A 23,640-nucleotide genomic window follows, 5' to 3' on the forward strand; every position below is an offset into this window, starting at 1 on the left:
AACCTCATAGGTTCAGTTAGTTCAATAAATCTCTCCAGAAAAACATACACACACACACACACACACACACACACACACACACACACACACACACACACACACACACACACACACACGCTTCCCTCTTCTTCGTTCCTTCCCCCCAACATTGGCTTCAGTCAAGCTTGACTGTGGCATATTGTCAGGACTTCATTGTTTCTAAAAATAGGACATATTTACTAGCACACTTCAAAATGGTGTCATTAATAATTAAAGCAGACAAGCAAGATGAAGTACAGCATCCTTAATTTTAAATTGTTTATTTACTTACTAATTTACAAGATGTGGTCAAGTTGAATGGATCTCTGATTATGACTGTGAATTAAGGATATTCTCCTGTATTCCCAACAAGTTTTGAACATAAAGTTCTTTTTTGTTTCAAAGTCATTTCCAGCTTAAAATCTGAAAATAGAATTCATGATCCATCTGCCAAACTTGGTCCTTTCCAGTGTGCTGACTGACATTGAATGGCCTGGTCAGTGCTGCATTTATACCAGCCTAAACCTGGAGTCTTCCTCACAATCCCACTCCATCATCCCTTCAATCCTATCACTTGGAAATCCCATTTCTCAGAGCCCCCCACCATTCCCACTGCCCCACATTGTTTGTCACCATCATCTTAGTTCAAGCTACTAATAATCTCTTGCCTGGACTACTTAATAGCTTCCTAACTGCCCTTACTGTTCTATATTGGCACTGTAGCTTGAGTGATTCTTCTCCAAATTCAGTCCTGATCATATATTTCTTTAGTTAAAGCTCACAAGGATTTCCCATTGCTCTTAGAATAAAAACCAGAAACTCTAAGACGATATAACCCTTGCCTACTTCTTTTGTCTCCCCTCTCATATTCTACATCTCTATGCTTCCTTTGATTTCTTAACTATATCACATTCCCTCTCACCACAGCACCTTAGCACATGCTGTCCCCCCGACTTTTAATGCTCCTTGTCCTTTGGACCACTTCAGTCAGGTCCTCCTATTACACATTTTATAGAACTTTGTAACAATTACTCATCATATCTGTCACAACTTTAAATTATACAATATTTACCTGGTTGATTCATTACTGTTTATTCTCCCTCAAATCTATAAACTCCCAAAGAGAAGGGATTGTATATATTTTTCCTAACCATTGACTTACAAATATCCAATATAGTTAAATGAATGAATAAAATGCTGTGAATTTGAATACATTTTTTTTAAAAAAAGAGGAGTGTTTCTTAAGACTATGTTGTGCATGAAATAAAATACTAGCTAATCCCAAACTAGATGGCTCAAAACAGCTATTAGCACTCAATTCAGGTCCTTAAATAAAAATGTGTAAATAGAAGTACAAAAGTTAATCTAACACACACACACACACACACACACACACACACACACACACACACACACACACACTCACACACTTAGAATTTCTTCCTCCTACAGTTCTGCTGTGACAAGTCTCTTAGATGAACCACTCTTTCAGGGGTAATCCCTGGTCAAGCCTCTTTCAGACCCTCAAACACAGAGGAAATCATTTGTAAACATTAGAAAAGCTTAACTTCTGGTATCTCAGTTTTAAAACTCTAAAAGGTGGCCCTTAATCAACCAAGTTTTTTTTTTTTTCCTTAGAGATAAAAAATAGAAATTAATCCTAGAAAGATGACAAAAAATAAAGTTTGATGGGACAGAATATATTTGCAACTCATTCAGAACTGTGATGTGAGCAATGCTTGTTATTGCTGTCTCCCAATTTTCCTTCTGTAGCTTTTAAAAAATTAATCAGGGGGACCATGCCCACGGGGCTTTCCACTCCTCTCAGCTATCAATCAACTTTTCTAATAATCTGATAAAGTCGCTTATTCCAAAGTATAGATGACAGATGAGTCAATCTCAGAAATATTTCTCTTAAACAAAATAAAGGAAAGTGTTAAGGCAAATGTGAGTAAGCCTCTTGTGGTGGGGATTTAGCCATTGATATGCAGGGTAAGGCACTGTGGGGTGGAGGCACACTAGGGGGCTCTGAGCTCACACTCTGTAAAAGGTCACCTTCGTGTGAAGCCTGCTGTGATGGTTTCCTTAGTAGTCAAATCCTCTGAATGGTTGGAAGACCCAGTTGTGACTGTTGCATTGCTGGGCAAGTGTTGGCTACACATTAGAATAATGAAGGAAGATTTTTAAAAATACTGATGCCTGGATCCCATGCAGATCAATTAAATCAGAATCTTTAGAGTGTCACCTGCACCTGGATATTTTGTAAAAGCTCACCTGCTGAGCCTAAATATATGATCAGGGGTGTGAATCCATAATCTAGCTGTTAGTTATCAATAAAGGCTTTTGTTTGTTTTTTTAAAAAGGATTCTGAGCTACGTGCAAGAGTTTTAATCCTGCTCCACAGACAGCTTTGGAAAGCCCTTCTGCTCTCATGTCTGGGTCTGTGCTTTGCTCATGCCCCTTTCTATTCATTTCATTGCTTGCTCTTTGCCCTGGGTCTGCTCCACTGTCATGCTACCAGGCCCATGTATGTGTCTACATACTCCCTATGCCTACACAGGAGGAAACATGGAATAGAGCTAAGCTGTGTGGATAAAAATATTTGGGGAAGGATGATAGCCAAGGACTGAACCAAAATGAACCATTGTGATTTATTTCTCTAATGCCAAGAATTTAATTGCCATTAACATCCTCTTTTATACATGGGAGGAATTATGAGTTAGTAACAAAAACAGTTGTGTTCATGTTTTGGGGTTGGTCACTGTCTGTATAAAAAATGTGATATTTAGACAAGATAAGCATTTCTTTGTACCTGTTCTCTAAGACCACTGCCAGGATGCACTTGTTATAATAGTAGTAAATAAAAACCTAGCAGCTACAAGAATTAACTATAAGTGAATCAAAACCTAAGAATAAGAGCTTTTTTAGAAGAAAAAATATGACATCAAATGCAAAAAAGAAAAATTAGATAAATTAAGCTTTAAAAACTATGCACTTAAAAATGGAGAAGATTGCCCTAACCCCGTGGTCGGCAAACTGCGGGTCACGAGTCACATGTGGCTCTTTGGCCCCTTGAATATGGCTCTTCCACAAAATACCACGGCTTGGGCGAGTCTATTTTGAAGAAGTGGCGTTAGAAGAAGTTTAAGTTTAAAAAATTTGACTCTCAAAAGAAATTTCAATCGTTGTACTGTTGTTTTTGGCTGTGTTGATTAATGAATTTGCCGACCACTGCCCTAACCGGTTTGGCTCAGTGGATAGAGTGTCGGCCTGCAGACTGAAGGGTCCCAGGTTTGATTCTGGTCAAGGGCATGTACCTTGGTTGTGGGCACATCCCCAGTAGGGGGTGTGCAGGAGGCAGCTGATCGATGTTTCTCTCTCATCGATGTTTCTAACTCTCTATCCCTCTCCCTTCCTCTGTAAAAAGTCAATAAAATATATTTAAAAAAATAAAAATAAATAAAAATGGTGAAGATAGTAAATTCTACATGACATGAATTTTACTCCAATTTAAAAATATCAGTGGGTGCTCAATTAATGTGTTTAACATCCAAATGGCCCCATTTCACAAATTAACAATGAGAGGAAGATCACAAAGGAGAGAATGCCCTGCCAATGCAACTGAACATACAGATTAACAATTGGCTGTCAATGAGCAAAGAGCAAACATTTATAATTTGGGATGCATTTTAATGACTTTCCTAAGGCCTATAAAGTTATCTATACTAATAAAGGGGTAATATGCTAATTAGACTGGACATCTTCTGGATGTCCTTCCGGACGTCCTTCCAGACAAATCCACAGTGGCTGCAAGGGCCGAGGGCCGGCAGTGGCGGCGGCTACGAGGGCCAGCATGGAAGAGGCGGTGACTGTGAGGGCCTAGGCGGCAGCATGGGAGGAAGAAGGCAATCGCGGCAGCAGTGGGAGGAGGAAGGCTTTAGTGGCAGCCATGGGAGGAGAGACATCCCTCCCCTCCAGTGCACGAATTTTTGTGCACAGGGCCTCTAGTTTTATTATAAAATGTAAGGAGTGGAGAGGAAGTCTCAGCCTTAATTGAGGCCATATCAGAAATAATAAATCTGGTTTATAATATCCCCACTAGCAATTAAATTTTTTTTCAATTCTGCATGGAAGCACCTGCTTTATGAGGCTCAAGATCACATTGACTGAGCTATGTTATTAGTGGGTCAATTCATTAGGCAGGCAGAGCTCTATGCAGGGACGTGTCCAGCCAGGGAAGACATAAGAAGGACATGATGGAGCCTGGGCCCCCTGAAGTTAGTTGACAACTTATTGGGAGCAGGATCTAGATCAGGCGTCCCCAAACTACGGCCCGTGGGCCACATGTGGGTGTTTTTGCTGTTTTGTTTTTTTACTTCAAAATAAGATATGTGCAGTGTGCATAGGAATTTGTTCATAGTTTTTTTTTTAAACTATAGTCCGGCCCTTCAACGGTCTGAGGGACAGTGAACTGGCCCCCTGTTTAAAAGTTTGAGGACCCCTGATCTAGATCTACACATGCACACATGTGCGCGCACGCGCACACACACACACACACACACACACACACACACACACACACTTGCAGGGCTCACACTGGCATACAGCATAATGAATGACAGAATATACAAACTCTGAATATACAAACAAAGGGTGGCATCAAGGCTGTTTCTCACAAACACTTCTTATCCCAAGAGGGTTATCCCTAAATGGAAAAATTCTCAAATCTCTTGAAAGTTGTGACAAAAATATTCCAGGTCCAGTTTTCAAAGTCAAACCCACTTTTTGATTACTTTCTAGAATTGATATCTACAAAAGAGAAACAAAGGCAACTTTTTGAAAATAAGTTTACCTTATAGTTAAAATACAGCCATCCTTTGGGACACATTCCGTGCTGCTTTGGTGTATCTTTCTCTTTCTCTACGGGCCAAAACCTCTTTCGCTTACAGATGCTGGGCATAGAAACTGAACACTCTTCAGTGGCCCAGAGTCCTGGAGGGGAAAATGGGTTAGAAATGACTAGAAGCAATGGTAACATTCTCTATTGATCAGTGTTTTTATGACTGCCTCAGTTTATCAAAGGTTGTTTTTTAAATCTAGAAACTGAACTAAATTTAACTACGAATCATAGAGTTCTCTAGTGACCAAAGCTAATTGGTCAAGGGGCAAAATCAGTAATTCTAATTCAATAATGCAAATGCAAAAATATCTAAACAAATACTGCAGTTGAAATCATAGAACTGATTAAAGTTCTAAGAATATTTGACTTCATTAGGAAAATAATATTTTGTAGAGTAATGCCTTTTTTAAAAATATTCAACTTCAATGTAAAGAGAGAAAAAAGATTCTAAAACAATAGATGACCATTTCTACTTTATAATTTGTTTGAAAATATAATAATGTAGAAAAATTAACTCACAGACTTCTCAGAAAGGAGCACTCCTTAACACTGACCTTTAAACAAAATAGGCTCACATCTAGACATGCCCGCAGGAAACATATCCCCAAAGTCCTTAGCCTCCTGGAAGATGTTTTTGAATATAGAAGAGCTATATTTTCAGAGAAGATTATAGAATGTATTTCATTAGCATTCAAGCTATAATTTCAGAACCCAGGGCAAGGATGCATGGAAATTGCAAGGACAGATTCAGTTTTCTATGTGAGAGATATAAGCCAAAAATATGTTGGCATTTTGAAGGGGGGGCTGGAATGTTATTTTAAATGCAGATTAGCTGCTATACCTCCAGAATCACAAAACAGCCTTTCTTGTAGGCTATTGTGACACCTGCTGGCAAAAGCGAGCTGATTAACCACATGGTTTTTCTTTTCCTGACTTTCTCTGTAGATGCCCTTGCATCAAGGATTGCTTTCCATATTCATCCTGCTCCTGACTTTGGGCACAGATTTGTTATGGATCTGTTAGAGTCAGGGACATCATTACTTTTTATTGGATAAAAAGAGTGGGATGGATATAAGTGGGCAATCTATATCCAAATAACACTGTACTGATGAGTAGAATTTTAAAAAAAAGTCTTCAACATAGATATACTTCTAAATCCCACTTGCAAACAGTTGGTGTTCTAAAGTAAGCAACAATTAATGCTAGGTATTTTTTCCTCTTTGTTTATTTTAATTAATTAATTAATTTATTGTTGATAGTATTACAGATATCTCCCATTTCCACCTTCCTTTCCTCCCCTCCTGCAGCCCCTACCCACTGCCCAGGTCTTTATTACCCTATTGCCTGTGTCCATGGGCTATGCATATAAGTATATAAGTTCTTTGGTTTACCTCTTCTCATTTCCCCAAACCCTCATCGAGGTATATCAGTCTGTTCCATGCCTCCCTGCTTTGGGTCTTATTTTGTTAGTCAATTCATTTGACAGGTTTTTTTTGTTTGTTTTTTGGTTGTTTTTTTTGTGTGTGTTTTTTAAAGCCATACTGAATTGAATGAAATTTTTTCTTAAATGGGAAATTGGAAGTAAATTTCTCAGAGATTAAAGATCTGGCCAATTATAAATCAAACACTAGAAAAAGATAAAAAATGGGCTCATATTGGAATTTCATAGAGAACAGTATTCACCACACATATTTTTGACCCACTTTCAATGGACTCATTTTTGATACTTTTTAATTTAGTTCATGAGGAATGCCTTATCTGGATGTAAATTAATTTCAAGAACATGAATTCATGGAATAAACTGTGGGAATGGCCATTCTTAAGCCTTAAGATGAATGAAATTGAACACATTAAATTCAAAAGCAAAACGACCAAACCAAACTTCCTCACTGAGCTAATGCAATGAAAAAGAGATGTCATGCCTCCTGAAAATGATCAGTTTGTATTATAAACCTAAGAATGGATGAATAAAATCACCTGTTATGGATGAAATGAAGCCACATCTCTGGCTGTGGTTATTCTTAGGCCCTTCTCTTCCTTTGTCCCAGTTCTGATATATTACTGGTGCTCCATCTCTCCAGCTGTAGGAAAATTAAACATTTTAAGGTCTTCTCTCATTCTGCATTTTCAATCTTCAACACCATTCTTGGAGTATTGGGGTATGGATTGAAGGCATTATATATATATATTATTATATATATTGTTAATATATATAGTATATATTAATATATATATTAATCCTCACCCAGGATATGTTTTTATTAATTTGAAAGAGAGAGAGAGAGAGAAACATTAATGTGAGAGAGAAACATTGATCCATTGCCTCTCATATGCATCTGGACTGGGGATTGAACCCGCAATCTAGATATTATGTCCTGACTGGGAATAAAACTCGCATAGTGAATGGGAGGACACTCCAACCAACGGAACCACCTGGTCAGGGCTGAAGGCATAACATTTTATTAAATTAAAAGAAATACTCATGTGTTGGGTTAGGGAAATGAAAGTTTATAAGCTAAAGATAATGTTTGAGGCTACTCAACAAATTGATCACTAAGATCTAGCCCAATCATTCTGTAAATAAAATCTGCCAAACAAAATTAAATGCTAATTAATCTAGGTCCATACCGAAGTTCACCATTGGCTCTTTCTTCTTGAAGTCCAATCCACCAATTTACACCATACTTTGACAGCTATTTTTTAAAAAAAGGAAAATGTCAGCATTTATTCTACTTGTTTTCCCTTTTCATTAGTAAGATTAATGGGGTTGCTGGTAATAGCTTTCTATTCTTCAGTATTTTACCCAATTATCTAAAGAAGAGTACACTGAGGCCTACCATATTGAGAAAACCTGAAGCTTCATTATTCTAAGATATTCCCTTCGCATTTTGAAGGAAATTGGAATCAAATATTGAATATTCATACAACATGCAATATCTTAATTACAACTTTTCCTATGTATTTAAAAGTAAATTTTCTCTCAGAATAGGGATTTAAAAAGTAATATGGTAAAGTAAAATACAATGTGAATTCATTTTTCTTACTAAGAATTTAGTGGTTTATCTTCTTAGTGATTTATGAAATTTTCATTAATGAGCTTATAGAGGCTCATTGTATATGTCACTCTATTTGAAAAACAATTCAAGGCACAAAGACATCAATAGTGGAAAGATTTTGAAATTGAGGGATTAGTCTGGGGAGCTTTCAAAGTGAGTATTAGCACCCTCCCCTTTCCAATCACATAGTGAGACACAATATAGGACAAAAGAATACCACAGAGTTTCCAGTGTTTGACAACTAAAATATCCTTTATATGTTTTATTAATCTTACACTATTATTTATCACACAGATCTCAGTACAATAAAATACAAAATACAAACACATGCACACATTGCACATGCACACACAAACACATTAGAACAGGTGTAATACTAGACTTATGACCCAGGAAATTGAAATTCCCTCCTCAATTATAAAAGAAGAGGCAGTAAGGATTTCTCTGAGACTTCTAAATCAATATACTTTATGCTGTGTGTGTAAAATGTAACTCAATTTTATATGCTAAAAACTTATTTTGAAGGCATATATTTAAATTTGTACTTCCATTTCTTCTGTAAAGACTTGAGAATACATGTCAAGATATATATATATATGCCATATGAATTTCAGATCATTATAAAACAGTACCTCATATCTCTCTAACATTCTAATTTATAAACAGGTATTTTTACTCCTTAAACAGTGTGGCTGTCTGCCATATCAGCAATTTGAGAACAATGCAAGATGGAGCAACAATAATTTTGTATCCCCGAGGTGTTGTTTCATGGACGTGTGCATCCATGCTGAATTTAGAGTCCCATTGTCAGGCTCTGGAATGGGTCCACTGAGACTGGCTGTGAACTCAGTGGGAGAACCATGACACTTTCATTCACTCTAAAGAGGTCTCATGTGCAACAACAGTGGAAATCACGGCCTGATTGCTCACTGCCCCAATTAAGGACCTTTAAAGAGAAATTGTAACTACTGCATTGTAAGTGGCATGTTTATTACCACCTCAGTTATAGCATGGTGATCCTCCACATGGCACATCATAACCTGTTGTGATATGGAAGACAACTTCACAGGACAAGCTAAAAATCCAATACGAAAAATGGCTGTTTTAAATTTTAGCATTCATATACTACCACAACAATAGAAGACATTAATATTCTTCAAATAAAAGAATATAAAAATGTGATATGCTGATTTCTAATTCGCGTAGCTCCTCAAAAGAGTAAGTGTAGTCTTTTTCTATCTTAAGTTGAAATGGAAAACCACATCTTACCATTTTCTGTATATTGTGACTTTTCAAACTTAAAAATACTATACTCTTGTAAGTAAAAATATTGTACTGTTGTAATTTTTTAAAAAAATGTTTTTATTTTATTATCATTTTTAATCCCCACAGGAGGATATGTTTATTGATTTTAGAGAGAGGAAAGGAGAGAGAGAGAAACATTGAGGTGAGAGAGAAACAACCTTGCTTACGCACCCTGACTGGGGATCAGTCCTGCAAACTGGGTATGTGCCCTGTCTGGGAATTGAACCTGCAATCTTTTGATATAGGGGATGACACTCCACCCAACTGAGCCACCCAGCTGGGGCTGTACTGTTGTAACTTTAAAACAGCCACGCGTTTCCCAGATACTCCTTGTCCCACATCTGTGCTTTATTTTCCTCCATGCCATTTATCCATTCATCTTTTTATAGAACTCTGTGTGATTCTATTAACTTGTATTGATTACAGTCTTTTTCCCCAAACTAGACCGTAATCTCCAAAAGGGCAGGAGTTTTGGTCTATTTTAATCACCGATAGAGCCTCAGTCCCTAGTAGAGTAGACTCTGAATAAATATGTGTTGAATGAACCTCATAAAAGCAATAACACTCTACTCATTCACTATTGTTGCTAGGAATGAATAAAAGGGATGAAATGACTGACCAACATTGTAAACCCATGTTTTCATTATTTTCTCTTTATCTCTATAACAGAGAAAAACCAATTCTCAAAAATCTATGGCTTTTAATGAAACTTAAATAAATGTCTGAAGTCAAATTTAAAAAATCCCCCAAGGACAGAAGAAGGAGCTAGCTCTAAATTTCTTATGGTTAAATGTATTCAAGTACCACTCTTATTTTGCTGAGGATGAATTCTTGCTCATGTGCAGAATGAATTGTGAGGAGAGCACCGCCCAGCCAGCTACAGATAAACTCAAAGGCGGACCATTCAGAGGCATAGGTATGGAAAAGGTACTCTGCGTCCTGATAAAAGAGCCAGGGTTCATCTGAAAGAAAAATAAACAATGCAAATAATGCAGAAAGTATTGACCAATATAGTGCAGCCTTAAATAAGATAGGCTGTAATGAACCCCAAATTTGTAATTTGGTTACTCAGCATTGAAAAAATTGTGTGTGTTTAAATAAATATATTTAAACATACATAAATAAATATATAGCTTGCTCACTTTCCTTGTTCTGTCTCATATAAGAAACCTTCATTTGTATTCAAAGGTCTGGGATAGATGCATATTTCAAAATCATGGGTACTAAAAATGGAGTTAAGCTATGATATTGGTCATTAATTATATTTAATAACATTTATCAATTTGATTACTTACTGATTATTTGTTAATTTGAACAAATTAGTTCTAGATTGATGTAAGAAAAGAGGCTCAACTGCTGAACTGTAATAATACAACTATGGTATATAATAGCACATAATTTGAAGTTCAAGAACTGCCAGGATAGTTCTTACCGTACTGGTACCAGGCGGGAATCTTGGGTTTCACATCTGTAAAGTAAAAGCAAACCACCCTGAGTAACCACTCTTCACAGATGTGCTACCTCTGACTTATTTTAGCTCTAAACACAATATTTTGTACTTTGTCTTTTAAAAAACCATTTAAAAACCAAGTACATTGTGCTATTTGAAATATGGTTAGTTCTCATACTTGAGGAGGAGGCTCTGCTTACAGATGGAAGGATGTGAACACTTGCTGAGGGCCTACTGTGTGTCACACACTATTCTAGGTGCTTTCGCTCATTCATTTGACAAGTAATTTTGTTTGATTGTAATGTCACCACGACATTTCTTCCAGATTGTACTGGCAAAACACAATACGATATAGTCAGTTATCCTCACTTCCCATTAACTAACTTAGCATACAGCACTGGTGTCATTTTTTAAAAAAATTCCCCTATGATTCGTTCTTTGCTAAAATAGTGCAGTTTGGTTCATCATGAAGGCTACTGGTTGTGATCCAAGATACTTGCATTTAAGATCCCTGTAACTCTTCACTTGGGAAAATGCTATAGATTTTTAAAAAGCAAACATATAGTAAAGATCTCGTTAATATTTTTACCTCTTGGAATTTTGCATATCCATTCACGCTTGGAACCACAGTGCGAGGGCAGCAATGTTTTATTTGCTTTATAAACAGCACAATTTCTTGTATTATCTCCAAAATAAGTATTGTCTAAAAATGAAGAGACAACCTGCAGCAGATGAAGTTCATTATTCCTTAATGACGATTCCCCCACAAAAAAAGTTTCAAAAGATCATAAAAGGCACCCTTGTAAAGAAACCGCCATAGACTTCTGGGAGAAGCTCTAGAAAGGTCTGGATATGATTCCAGTTAAAGGTTGTCCCCCATTTGTGAAGAACCAGTGAATCAAATCTTAGCAAATTTTCCTAAGGATGATCTTTTCTTAAAAAGAGGCATGCTACTCCTTTCTCCAGATGAGCAAAGCAGATGCATGCTTCTTTCCGAACTTGCACTATTTCCTCACTAGCAGGATTAGGCTAGCTACCGTGGGATCCTGAGTAAACTTCTCAGAGGCTCAGGGACTTGTCGGATTTGGGTCTCACCTTTGGTGTCGATTGTTTTGTACAGACACTAAGCTTTTAGTTTCTAATCACTAAATTCCAAGTCACCACTAGCTTGAATCAGGAAACTATCCAACACTTTCCATGAATTATCACACAATATGGGTATTCAATAAAGACTCAACACTTTCAATGATTTAATGACTGTCTGGTAGAAGAGTGGATGGAGAACAAGTAAAAGTAGGGTGAAATTTTGGGGAAAAAGAGGATGCTTTGAAATCATTTGTACTCCTCTTCAAACATGTACACAGTCATGGAATTTAACTTCAATATCTGTGAGCTCCGACTCAGAGAACAGCATGAGGTTGAATATTCACTTTATCTAGTGGGGAGTGAGGAGGAACTCAGGGCCCTGCTTCATGGCTTTGTCTCCTTTATTCTGAACCAAATTGTCTATTCCTCTCCCGTTACTAATGAGTTTGTTTTAGTAAAATGAAATGGAGTGTTCTCAACCTCTATGGAGCACACATCATTTACTTTTTTTTTTAAATTGTTGACAGTATAACAGATGTCTCTCATTTTCTCCCTTTTTGCCCCCTTCCACACAACCCCCACCCCACCCCAGGCCTTCCCCATACTACTGTCTGAGTCCATGGGTTATGCATATATGCATATATGTTCTTTTTACATCTCTTCCTGTTCCCCAACATCCCTGCCCCTACCCACTGAGATCTGTTGTTCTATGTTTTTAAATGCTATAATGACATTAATCACCCAACAGCAGGTTGGGGTCAGATCAATCCTTCTGTTATGCCCCTTCTGCTTGCTAGGCCTTTGTTTCTTCATCAGCATAACAGATGGGTGGGGCTGGGTGATCTTTAAGATCTCTTCCCACTCTCTGGTTCTGATGCCCTTTTTAAAGAGGCAGCACATGGGTGGAAACTTTACTTTTTTAACTAGCATGCCCTATTATTTTCTTCTCACTGTAAGCATATAGCTTTTCCACAGGTCTCTTCCTTGACACAAATTTGAATGCTCTCTCTGTTGCGGGCGTAGAGTTCCTATTTCTCTATCGGTCTTTACTATTTCAAAGTTTAGCTACTGATATTTTGCCAACTAGGAAACATACTAGTAATATTGTGGCTTTGGAGGCAGGCAAACCGTGTACCAGTCCTGGCTCTCCTTTGTATTATTTTAGGCAAACTATTTAATCATTTCAGTACTCACTGCATTGAATTGTTGTAAGGATGGAATGAGACCATGCAGGCAGGACTGCACTCAGCTCAGAACTTAGAAGGGAGTTAGAGCTCAATAAACAGGAGCTGCAGCAAATGCTCGCTGCAGGCTATTGCTAGCCTCCCCATTTCACAGGCGCAGCGAACAACTTGATTCTGCCTGTGCCCTCGGATGGACCCCGTTTCAATCTGGGACACTGCTTCTGTTTTCTTCCCTATCCTCTTGAGAAAAAAATGTGAGCATTCCTCACTGACCCCGAAAAAACACATAGTGCTAAGTTCCTCCTTTCCTTTACACAGGTGTTTACAAGTCTGAGGCTAACGAAAAGCAAATCTTTCTTTCTCTTTCCTAATATCTTGCTCTGGCTGAGAAGGGGGTGATATTTTTAAGACTGGCATTTCCATCCTTTTAGAGGGAGATGAAATGAAACTGATTCTTTTCCTTGTGGCATGGATGAGGGTCCCACGTTCACATACTAAGGAGCTGGGCAGGAGAGGGAGGGAGGGGTAAAGGAAGCCTGGTATTGTTTTAAAGAACAGTGGCTTCTTTGCTGGAGACTCTTCTGATGGTGTGAGGACCTTTCTGGAGATTTTGATCCTTTTCAGGATAAGCTCCTACAAAACTATCTGGCCTCAGAACTAGCTGGCTGGCCAAGGTTTCCCAGGCATTCCTGAAATAACTCTTCTGGCACGAAGGTCTGGTGTCGTTTCTGGTTTGGGTCTGAGTCATGGGAAATAGGGTCATTATTTCCAGGTTCATTTGCTTGATCTATCAAGTGGTTCCAGGGCCACCTGTTTTGAATTCATTTCCTTTTCTCTGGGTGGGGAAGACTTACAGGGGTTCCATCGGACCACTCCCAAGAGCCAGCGTTCAGGGGATTTCTTTTATTGAAACCGATCCAGAACTGCCTTTCCTCTGTCCTGTGAAGAGAAGAAATAGAAACTTGGCCTTCCCCTTTGAATTCACCACAGTATGAAAAAGGCTCAAGTCAGTATTGATACGGGCAGGAAGCAGCTGATGCCGCGGGCAGGGTTGATCAAGTCAAATAAACATGTACAGAACATCTCCCATGTGCAAAACCTGAGGTCTGAAATGAACTGAGAGAGGATTTAGCCTCTGCTTCCGGTTTCTCTTGGTTTGTGCTGTGCTCATCCGTGATGTGCAGTTGGGGGAGAAGCCAGCCCCTGTTGAGAACACGGCTTTCTCATGTTCGTTAGGAAGGGCAACACCCTTCAATCAGGCCCGGAACACATGAAAGCCAAGTTGGTAAGAGATTTTGGACTTCACTCTACTGTGCTGTTCATACTACTTTGAGATGCTTTGATTTGTGGCTCTTTTGTCACACGCTCATGCATTCTCTGAAGGTTCATAGCCCACATTCCTGTTTAATAAAAGGCACACGGCATGTTTGCGGTTTTTGTTCAGATCCCAACAGAAATGTTTCCACAGCGAATCAGCCTGAGGCACGGTGGGTTAGCTTCAGCAGTCACCACCGGGTTAGACGTGGCGAGAAGCCCCACAGAGAACCATCTTCCTTCCTATAAGGCGGAGGACAAACATGTCACGCCCCAGAGGACTCAAGCAAGCAAGCAAGTGGCTCCCTCCTCGGCTGACTTCCATGTATAAGACGTCCCTTGATTTTCAGTCTAACAATTTTAGAAAAAAATAGAGTCTTATACATGGAAAAATATGGTAACCTCCACATCCTAGGCTGGAAGTCCACACTACCCTCCCTGTATGGAGAAATTTTTATTCCTTTCCTCACTGAAATCAGCATTCTACAGTTTTTCTGCTATATACTGGCTCCTAGAACTGGTATTTATTTTCTCTCCATCAATTTCTAAACTGGTATAATTTCTAATAATGTCATATAATAATATAAAAATAAAATAGTAACAAAAAAGCAGTGCCCCAGGAAGGGGAAGTATACTAGTATATGCTAACTATGAGAACTGGTTTATTTGCTGTAATTTGGCATCAGACTTAGCTGAACTCCCTGGAAGTCAGGGCAAAAATAAAGCATATATTACATAGCTTTTGTGATTAGATGCTGAAAATCAATAACTTGATAGGTGCTTGGCACTAAATTCATCTAAGAAATTCCAAGCGTGAGAACTTATGTAAATAGAAATGATATTTGATCTTACAGCAAACGTGGAAGCAGTTAGCATGTGGTTGTTTCATACAGCAAAGCTCACTGTGTATAAGTATGTACATGTATTTTGCAATTGGATAAAGTCATGAAGCAAAGTTGCAACTTAGAACAACGGAGACTATCACATATCCTTTGGATCTGTGGCCCCCACCCCCACCCCTGGCTAACAATTCAGTTCACTAGGCAGTTTCTTGAACTTTTCTTCAACCTCAGAGAATCTGATTCAGCAGCTCTGGTGTGAGACCAGAGGGCTCTGTGTTAAAAGGTGTCCCAGAGAGTGTGATAATCAGCAGGTTTGGGAATCCTGGTCTCAGGTCAGTGTTTCCTGCAGAGACTAGGAATTCTATGGGATGTTGATAAGTGTTTTAAAAAACACACACAACAGTTTTGTGGTCAGAGGAAGTGCTTCCGTCTAGAAGCTTTTACAATATTAATGTATATGGCAAATTTCCAAGATTGTACTTTGCTTTGCAAACATATTTAACCACAAGATCTGCCTCCTCCCCTCCCCATAGTACGCTATAACACACACACATTGAGGAGAATGTCAGACTCCTATTTTAAGGCCATTTTTAGATTTTGGAGATGAATAATTTGTTAGATATTACATATTAACCTTCCTATGGCAGTGATTTTCAATACTTTTCATCTCCTGGCACACATAAACTAATTACTCAAATTCTGTGGCACACCAAAAATATATATGTATTTTTGCCAATCTAACAAAAAATAAGTACAATTTTTTGCTCCTTCACAGCGGATGGCTATTGTTGTGTTGGCTGTTGTCATTTTTAAATGTGACAATCTGAGAGAAAAGGGGTCAGTGCCCCTGACTAGTCAGGTCTTGCATATTTTAAAAATTCTTGTGGCACACCACTGTGCCGTGGCTGAAAATCACTGTCTTAGGGGATTGCCCCAAAGGAAACTTACGGGGAAGGCTAGGGTGTTCCTCAACAAACAGTTCTGGATTTTCTCTGCGATGGAGGCAAGTGTTTCATAGACACTCCAGATTTCCAGAGCTTGGAGCAGAGTAGCTGGTGTTAACTTGTTCTCATTAAATAAATGGATGGAGCCATGGAGGCCTGACCCCCGCTTAGTCCACAACATCCTTGGGGGCAGATTTTTATCTGTCATGCCTATTAGATTCTCAGTCTGCTGTGCATATAACAGTGCCCTTTTTATAGAAGATATGCCCAAAATGTGTACTGAACTGACGAGAACATTCTAGATAAAGAGTCCAAGAGCTGGGAAGACTCACGAAAAGAGGTCATGGTGGCTGCCTTTAAATATTTTAAAGTAGGTTAGACTTGATCTGTGTTGCTCTGGCTTACTAGAAGGTTGATCTTTGAAACCAGCCTTTTAGGGGGAGATATATGGTGATGGAAGGAGACTCGGCTTGGGGTGGTGAAGGCACAATACAATACTAGTATACAGATGATGAATTGTATACCTGAAATCTGAATAATTTTATTAACTGATATCACCCCAATAAATTCAATTTAAAAAAAGAAAAGAAAGGAACCATCCTTTAACAATGGAATGGGCTTTCTTTCTCCCAGGTAAAGAGCACTCTGAAACTGAAAGGCATCATGCAGACAGTGCATGACCCCAGGGATGGAGTAGAAGGAATTCCCGCCTGTGGGTGGAAGGCAGCTCAAGATCACTTATGCTTTCTTCCCATTTAAAAGTAATTAACTTTCTAACTCTATGGAATTCAAAGATTCTATAAATTTGCAAGATGGACGCAGGTAAGTGAACATGTAAAATAAGGGTTGGATTGGATTTTTTTTTTTTTTAATCAGTGGGACTTTGATTTTTTCAAACAAAATCTGACATGGACTTTGATTATATACAAAATAACTAGAAGTGGAGCTGGTTGGAGCTGCTCTGGTGAGTCAGTGAGCAAGGAACCAGGAGCTCTGCCTACTAGACCCCTTCCTGCTCCTCAGTCAGCACTTGGAAAATCACTGGGCTAGATAATTTCTGAGTTTGGCAGAAAAGCTACAAAATTCTGACTTTAGGCACAGAAAAGGTTTCAAATATCAAAACAATGTCACTTGGTTCTTTGTTTTATGGTATGAGAACTTGGTGCAATATACATATAAAATTATATGTATATATTTTTATTTCATATCCAGAAGCTAATGGGTTTTAGGCTTAAAACAAATATTTGAGATTTTAAACAAATATTAGGGATACTCATTCCTAAGTAGCCATTACTGGGAGACAGAACATTTCACTGTAATTTTCGAAAATTAACAAGTATTTACCGATTAAATTTTGAATGTAAAAGCTCATTCACAAAATTCTCTTCCTCGATATGGGCAAAGCTTGCAAGATGAGCTCCAAATTCTTCACAAAATGCTTCAGCTTCTCTCCATGTTCTTTTCATCAGTACTTTTTCACTATGAAATACCTGTATAGTAAAAGAAAATAGAGTTGACACTGTCACAGGAAAGGTAAGGCTATTTGATTCTGGACACGAAAATAATAGTAATTTAATTGTTGTCATTATTCTTTATTAAAGCTTGAGCCAGTAGGAAGAAATAGCATTTATTGAATTAGAATGTGTCTATTGTAAAACTATTATCTCATTTTATTCTCACAACAACTTTATGAGTATATAATAAACTGTTTTTATCAATGAGCTGCTTGAGGATTCTTTTTTTTTCTCCTAAATTTACTGTGACTTGTCCTTTAATAAATGTTTGTCAAGAGATGAGGAAAGTCAGACTAAGACAGATTACAAAGTTCAGGTCACACAGCTACAAACAGGCAGAGCGAGGATTAGACCCAATACTCCCTGCTTCCAGAGCCCATGGATTTCTGTTCCTCCAGATTGCCTTCTGACAAATTAGAATTGGCTGAATGATCATGAATCTGGCTGACCCATGGCAAGAAATGAAAAATGAGACCTGGGACCTAGGGCAGGTCTAAGTCTAGGGTCTTTGGGTCTGAGTTGTGCCTAAATTTTCTGCTGTTTCTCAACTGTCCTATTTTTTTCAGCAGTCCTCACAGTAACAGGAAGAAGTCAGTCAAATGAAGGGTCTGCTTTTGATTTTTATTTAAGATCAACGATGAGGGACCTAAGACCCAGAGCCCTGGATCCAGTGCCTCTGCAACCTCCTCATTTTTAACTGCCCAACACTAAGCCTGAGCCTCTGGTGCCAGCCTTCTCGAGACTCTGATCTGCTGAGACCAGAAGGAATAGGTTTCCCAGTCCTGTGGACCATAGCACAGCCTTTCCATCTTTTAAATTATATGTCAAAACTCACCTCCTTTGGGAACCTTTTCTCAAATCACTTTAAATTAATAAATCCTACCATCATACCCATCAAACACACCAGACATTTGCTGACGTGTTAGGGTAATATATAGTAGAAAAAGGAGTTCCAAGATCAGGAATTTATTCCAACTCTGTCAATAAATAGTTGTGATCTTGGGTAAATCACTTCATCTCGCTAGCGTCAGCTTACTCCTTTCTAAGGTTCAACTTGTTGCTCTGTGAGGTCACTTCTAGGCCTATTATTGCATGAAGTGAATATAGGATTACACACATGGATATTTAAATTGAGTGCATTCACAGGTATTTCATGCCATCTATAGGTATGCAATATCTCTAGAGAGAGAGGCCATCTTCATTCTGCTTTGCATATGCCAACATACCAGAAAAGAACTTTCTCCCATGATTTTGGAAATCTCTATTTATAAAATGAACCAAAGACAAAACCATCAAACAAAGACATATTTCAAAAATAAATATTTCTTACAAGAAGATTGTAGGTGCTGATTTAAATCTAAGATCTAAAGCTGCTTTGCAAAAAGACATTTCTTCAACATTTATTTACATACACACACATACATATCAACTGTGTGTATTAATGTGTTTTATCTTTAGGTGTCTGGCAAGCTGCAAAAGCTATCCTTAGCAGCAGAATGGTAGTATAGTATTCCGTAATATGGACTTTATTCATTTGTTTACACATGATATGGAATTACATCATTTTCATACCCAGAACAATAGTGACTGGGAACCCGATATCAATCCTTATGAGGAGGACTTCAGTGTCACCAGGGATATGTCATTCTTTTGTCTTAAAAATTATTTTGGACTACAACTGAAATGATAGAGACAGTTGACAAATATTAATCAAGCACCTCTGTGTGCCAGACACTGTTCTGGAATAAAGAATTTGGGGTACATGGACAAAATTGAAATAATGTTGGTCCAGTTGAGAATGCCCATGTAACCTTGACCTCACCTTGAAGCAGCTGGCCAGGCCCGGCTCTGACTCCCAGCTTAAATAGCAGGGGTGAAAGGGCCATCTCTCTTCATGCTCAGTTTTCTCCCGGCTTTCCACTGGCTGCTTGCACAGGGACTTTGCTTTAAAGTGCGTACAGTCTTTCACTTCCCAGCGGCCAGGTGGATTCCTTCCTCGCATGACAACACAGCCACCACTGTAGCCTAAAAGCAGAAAGCGACACTTTTAACACCAGTCAACTAGAACACTTTGTGCTCAGAAGACCTCTTTAGAGTGTTGAATAATTGACATCTCAAAATGAAGTACCCAGACGAGAACAGTAAAGGTGAAAAAGAATGCTTTATTGGCATAATTGTCTCATTTCTCATCCTCCCTGGAGAAAAGAATTGAAGATGGAAAAGTGAGAGAAGAGACACTATGAAGCTTGAAATTTGGACATTTTGAGCTTAGATGGCAAATGATGGAAAACTAGGAGCTGTTCCAACCTGAAAGTGAAATATCTCCCATCTCATCAAACACCAACATCCCTCTACGTTGAATTATTGAGTTTATAACTGTGCAGAAAACAAGTTTAACTCACCATTTCTTGAGTATGTATGCATGTTGTGCTTTGAGATGCCAATGTGACAAACAACAATGAAAAAATGCATAGCATGTATCCTCTGAGAAGTAGGTTGAGCAGGAAATAATGTGCCAGTGATAGATTCAAGGTATTTGCAAGGGACACAACAGAAAACCAAACTGTAAACCATGGTAGAGTGGAGGGAATGAGATAAATTCTAAAGCGGGGTGAAATTCTGGGGGCAGGAGTAAGGGAAGACTTCAGGAAAAGGAAAAGACCTTCTAGTTATGGACAAAACTGCATTTTATCCTTTTCTGTATGTTTGAACATATGGAAAAATAAAACATTTCCCCCATAGAAACAACTTCTAAGTTAAGATCCTCAAATTTGTCATCAAATCCACACAACTCATAAGATAGCCAAAAAGTACACTTCAAATTTCAGGGCACCGTAGAAAATAATCCCATTCCAAAAATAAGATAAAAACTGAGAAAGGGCCCTAACCGGTTTGGCTCGGTGGATAGAGCGTAGGCCTGCAGACTGAAAGCTCCCAGGTTTGATTCCAGGTCAAGGGCATGTACCTTGGTTGCGAGCACATCCCTAACAGGAGGTGTGCAGGAGGCAGCTGATTGATGTTTCTCTCTCATTGATGTTTCTAACTCTCTATCCTCTCTCTCTTCCTCTCTGTAAAAAAAAAACAATAAAATATATTTTAAAAAAACTGAGAAAGGGTGAGCTTTTTTCTTGAATCCAGAGTGATCATCTAATTAATTAAATCAACATTCAACAACAAGAAAATGGTGCATCTACATCTATATACCAGGCTAGGCTGTATATAAGCTGTGAGAGACAGAAGGATAACACAACACAAAACAAACAAAACCCATCTCTTAATTTAGTGTGAGGCACAGACTCATAAAAGCTTAATTGCAGGCAACATAATGTGGGAAGTGCTATAGGGACCATGTGTCCAGATTTCTGTGGGAGACTTCAGAAGGATGATGGAATCTGCCTAGGAATATCAATAAAGAATTTGCAGAAAGTAACATCTGAGCTGAGCTTTGAAGGATGAGAAAGAGAAAGGAATTTTCAAAGAGTGCTTATAAAAAAAAAAGCAAGTGATTATAGATGAAGCATCTGAAGACTTGTGATGATTCTGGACCTAAAGGGGCTTTTAAAAATGTTCTCACTCAGTACTAGATATTTGTCTTGCTTAATTTATCTTCAGAAGTAGTGGTTTCATTTTTTGTTTTGTTTTGTTTTGTTTTTAGATACAGGGCAATTACCTTTGGTTGTTTTATGCTGACAGAAAGACTAAAGAGAGGGAAAAATGAAGACAGAAGAAAAAAAGATAGACAAGATGTACAAAGAACTTCTCCTAAAGGAACGGGGGAGTGTAAAATAGAGAAAGAATAAGGGAGCTGAAGAACAACTGCTTATGTCTTCAACAATCCTGGGTGCACTCTGGGTAGAACAGTAATAAGACAGCACCCATCTGCAAGAAGCTCACAGTCCTGTGTGTGTGCACCCTGACATATCAAACAGACCTACAAAGGTGAAAATGACTCCTCTTAAACAAGGAAACATAATTAGTATGACTCACATAGAATAAAAGCAAGTCAAGAGAAAGTTGGTCCATAAAAAGGTCATTAGTGGGTTCCATTGACTAGAACAGCTAGTTAGTGTTAAAGATGGAATGCTGGGAGCCAGACAAGGAGGAGAGATTATAGCATGTAACCACAACCTCCCATGTATGCAGCCTTGCAGTACTGCTGAATGCAGTTTCAAAATGCAGCTCACAATCTAGCAGGTCATCCTATATAATAAAGAGGCAACATGCAAATTAACCCTCACACCCTCACAAGATGGTTGCCTATGACCAGGCTGGCAGGGGGGTTAGTGAGGGACGACCAAACGACTGAACAAGCAGGCTGCGTGGGGTGACCAGGCCGGCAGGGGGGTTAGTGAGGGACGACCAAACGACTGAACAAGCAGGCTGCATGGGGCAACCAGGCCAGCGGGGGGTGGGGGGGCAGTTGGGGGTGACCTGGCTGTTGGGGGGGGGGCGGCAGTTAGGAACGACCCGGCTGGCAAGGGGGCCAGTTGGGGGCAACCTGGCTGGTGGGGGGAGGCAGTTAAAAGTGATCAGGCCAGCAGGGGGGGCAGTTAGGGGCAACCAGGCAGGCAGGCAGGTGAGTGATCCCAGGGATCGGGCCTAAACCGGCAGTCATACATACTCCGAGGGGTCCTGGATTGGAGAGGGCGCAGGCTGGATGAGGGACCCCCCTCCCCCCTGGTGCACGAATTTCATACACTGGGCCTCTAGTGAACAATAAAGGAGATGCTGCATGCTCTGTATGATGAAATTCTAATGAAACTGAACTGTGGAAATCCACATGGAAGCTCAAAGTCTTATATTAGTAGGCAGCTCTAGTGAATAAGGAAGGGACCCATGTACTCCCACCTGTTTCCTCCATCCTTCCTTTCCCAGAAGCCTTTGACTTGGAGCCGGAGGTCTAGGGTTCTAGTCCCAGCACAAACATTCAGTGATTCAAAACTTAAACAGATTATATTCATCACACGAAAAAAGCTTACTAGAATATGGGGATAATAATCTCTTTTCTTCTCGTGGGTTTGAATGAAAATAAAATGAAACGATGTATTAAAAGGCACCCCCAAAAATATCAAGGGCTACATCCACCCCTAAGATGTTCGCTTAGAGATTCTTATTTTGGCTGTTTTCCTTAAAAAGCTGGAACTTTGTGGCATGAGTTCTGCCTGCAGGTTCAAAGAATTTTTATAAAGCTTGAATCAGCAAGTTTAAAATGTAATGTACTTTTCTGTTGGCCTTGCATTTTGCCTCACTTTCCCCCATCAGACAGTGATTAAATAGCTTTGGTTTTGGATACTATGGATACTCAACTCATCTTCATTAGCGGAGAAGAGATGTCTGTGAACGGCTATGAAGATGCGAAGTGCTGCAGGAGTGTTACTGCTCTTCTAAAGTGTTAACTTAATGGAACATTTGACCCAAATTTTAGAATCTCAGCCCCAAAGAAGCAGTAAAGTGGTGTAATAAAGGGAGACTGGGCTAAGGGAGGTATAAACTGAATTTATAATCACATATTGTGGGGATGCTTGCAAAGCCAAATAATAAGGGCAGGGTGTGGGAAAGAGCAGAGGTGGTTTTTCTCCCAGAGAAATTGTTCTCAAATTCGATAACTCGTTTGCTTCTCCCTTTGGAGAAGAAAATCTATCATCCTATTCCAAAGTGGTGAAGCTCACATTTAAACTAATTCTCCTAACCTGTCTTACTCTCCCTCAAACCCTCCTCCCCCACTCTCTCCCTCACACATGAGTGGAAAAACTTTCAGTCTTTTAGGAAATTCCAGTTCACCATTTCAGTCTCTTCCATTTGGCAAAGCTATCTCACCATATAAAATGAACTGAGCTGGGAAAGCCTCCACTTTCCTCTTCTCTGGCCAAATACCTCAGGGCCAGGAGGGAACTGTAGCTGGCCCTTCCCTTCTATCTATCTACCTATCTATGTACCTATCTTCATATCTATGTATGTATCTATGTATGTATGTATGTATGTATGTATGTATGTATGTATCTATCATCATCTATCTTTATTTTTTAA

At 39.0% G+C, this 23,640-nt stretch overlaps 1 protein-coding gene across 4 annotated transcripts in view; it reads right to left on the reverse strand.

The window, feature by feature from the left end:
- Nucleotides 1–23,640, reverse strand: part of PLA2R1 (phospholipase A2 receptor 1) — a 112,980-nt gene that overhangs the window by 17,968 nt on the left and 71,372 nt on the right. For all 4 annotated transcript variants that reach the window (XM_054722926.1, XM_054722925.1, XM_028141133.2 and 1 more), the window contains 9 exons: nt 19,436–19,638; nt 17,444–17,589; nt 13,854–13,938; nt 11,319–11,451; nt 10,712–10,747; nt 10,084–10,241; nt 7,547–7,611; nt 6,896–6,999; nt 4,871–5,010 (listed from right to left, as the gene is read on the reverse strand). In XM_054722926.1, coding sequence (XP_054578901.1) covers nt 4,871–5,010; nt 6,896–6,999; nt 7,547–7,611; nt 10,084–10,241; nt 10,712–10,747; nt 11,319–11,451; nt 13,854–13,938; nt 17,444–17,589; nt 19,436–19,638 — 1,070 coding nt within the window. The remainder of the gene's footprint in view (nt 1–4,870; nt 5,011–6,895; nt 7,000–7,546; nt 7,612–10,083; nt 10,242–10,711; nt 10,748–11,318; nt 11,452–13,853; nt 13,939–17,443; nt 17,590–19,435; nt 19,639–23,640) is intronic.

This window comes from Eptesicus fuscus, chromosome 11, assembly GCF_027574615.1.
Source record: "Eptesicus fuscus isolate TK198812 chromosome 11, DD_ASM_mEF_20220401, whole genome shotgun sequence".
Taxonomy (NCBI): Eukaryota; Metazoa; Chordata; class Mammalia; order Chiroptera; family Vespertilionidae; genus Eptesicus; species Eptesicus fuscus.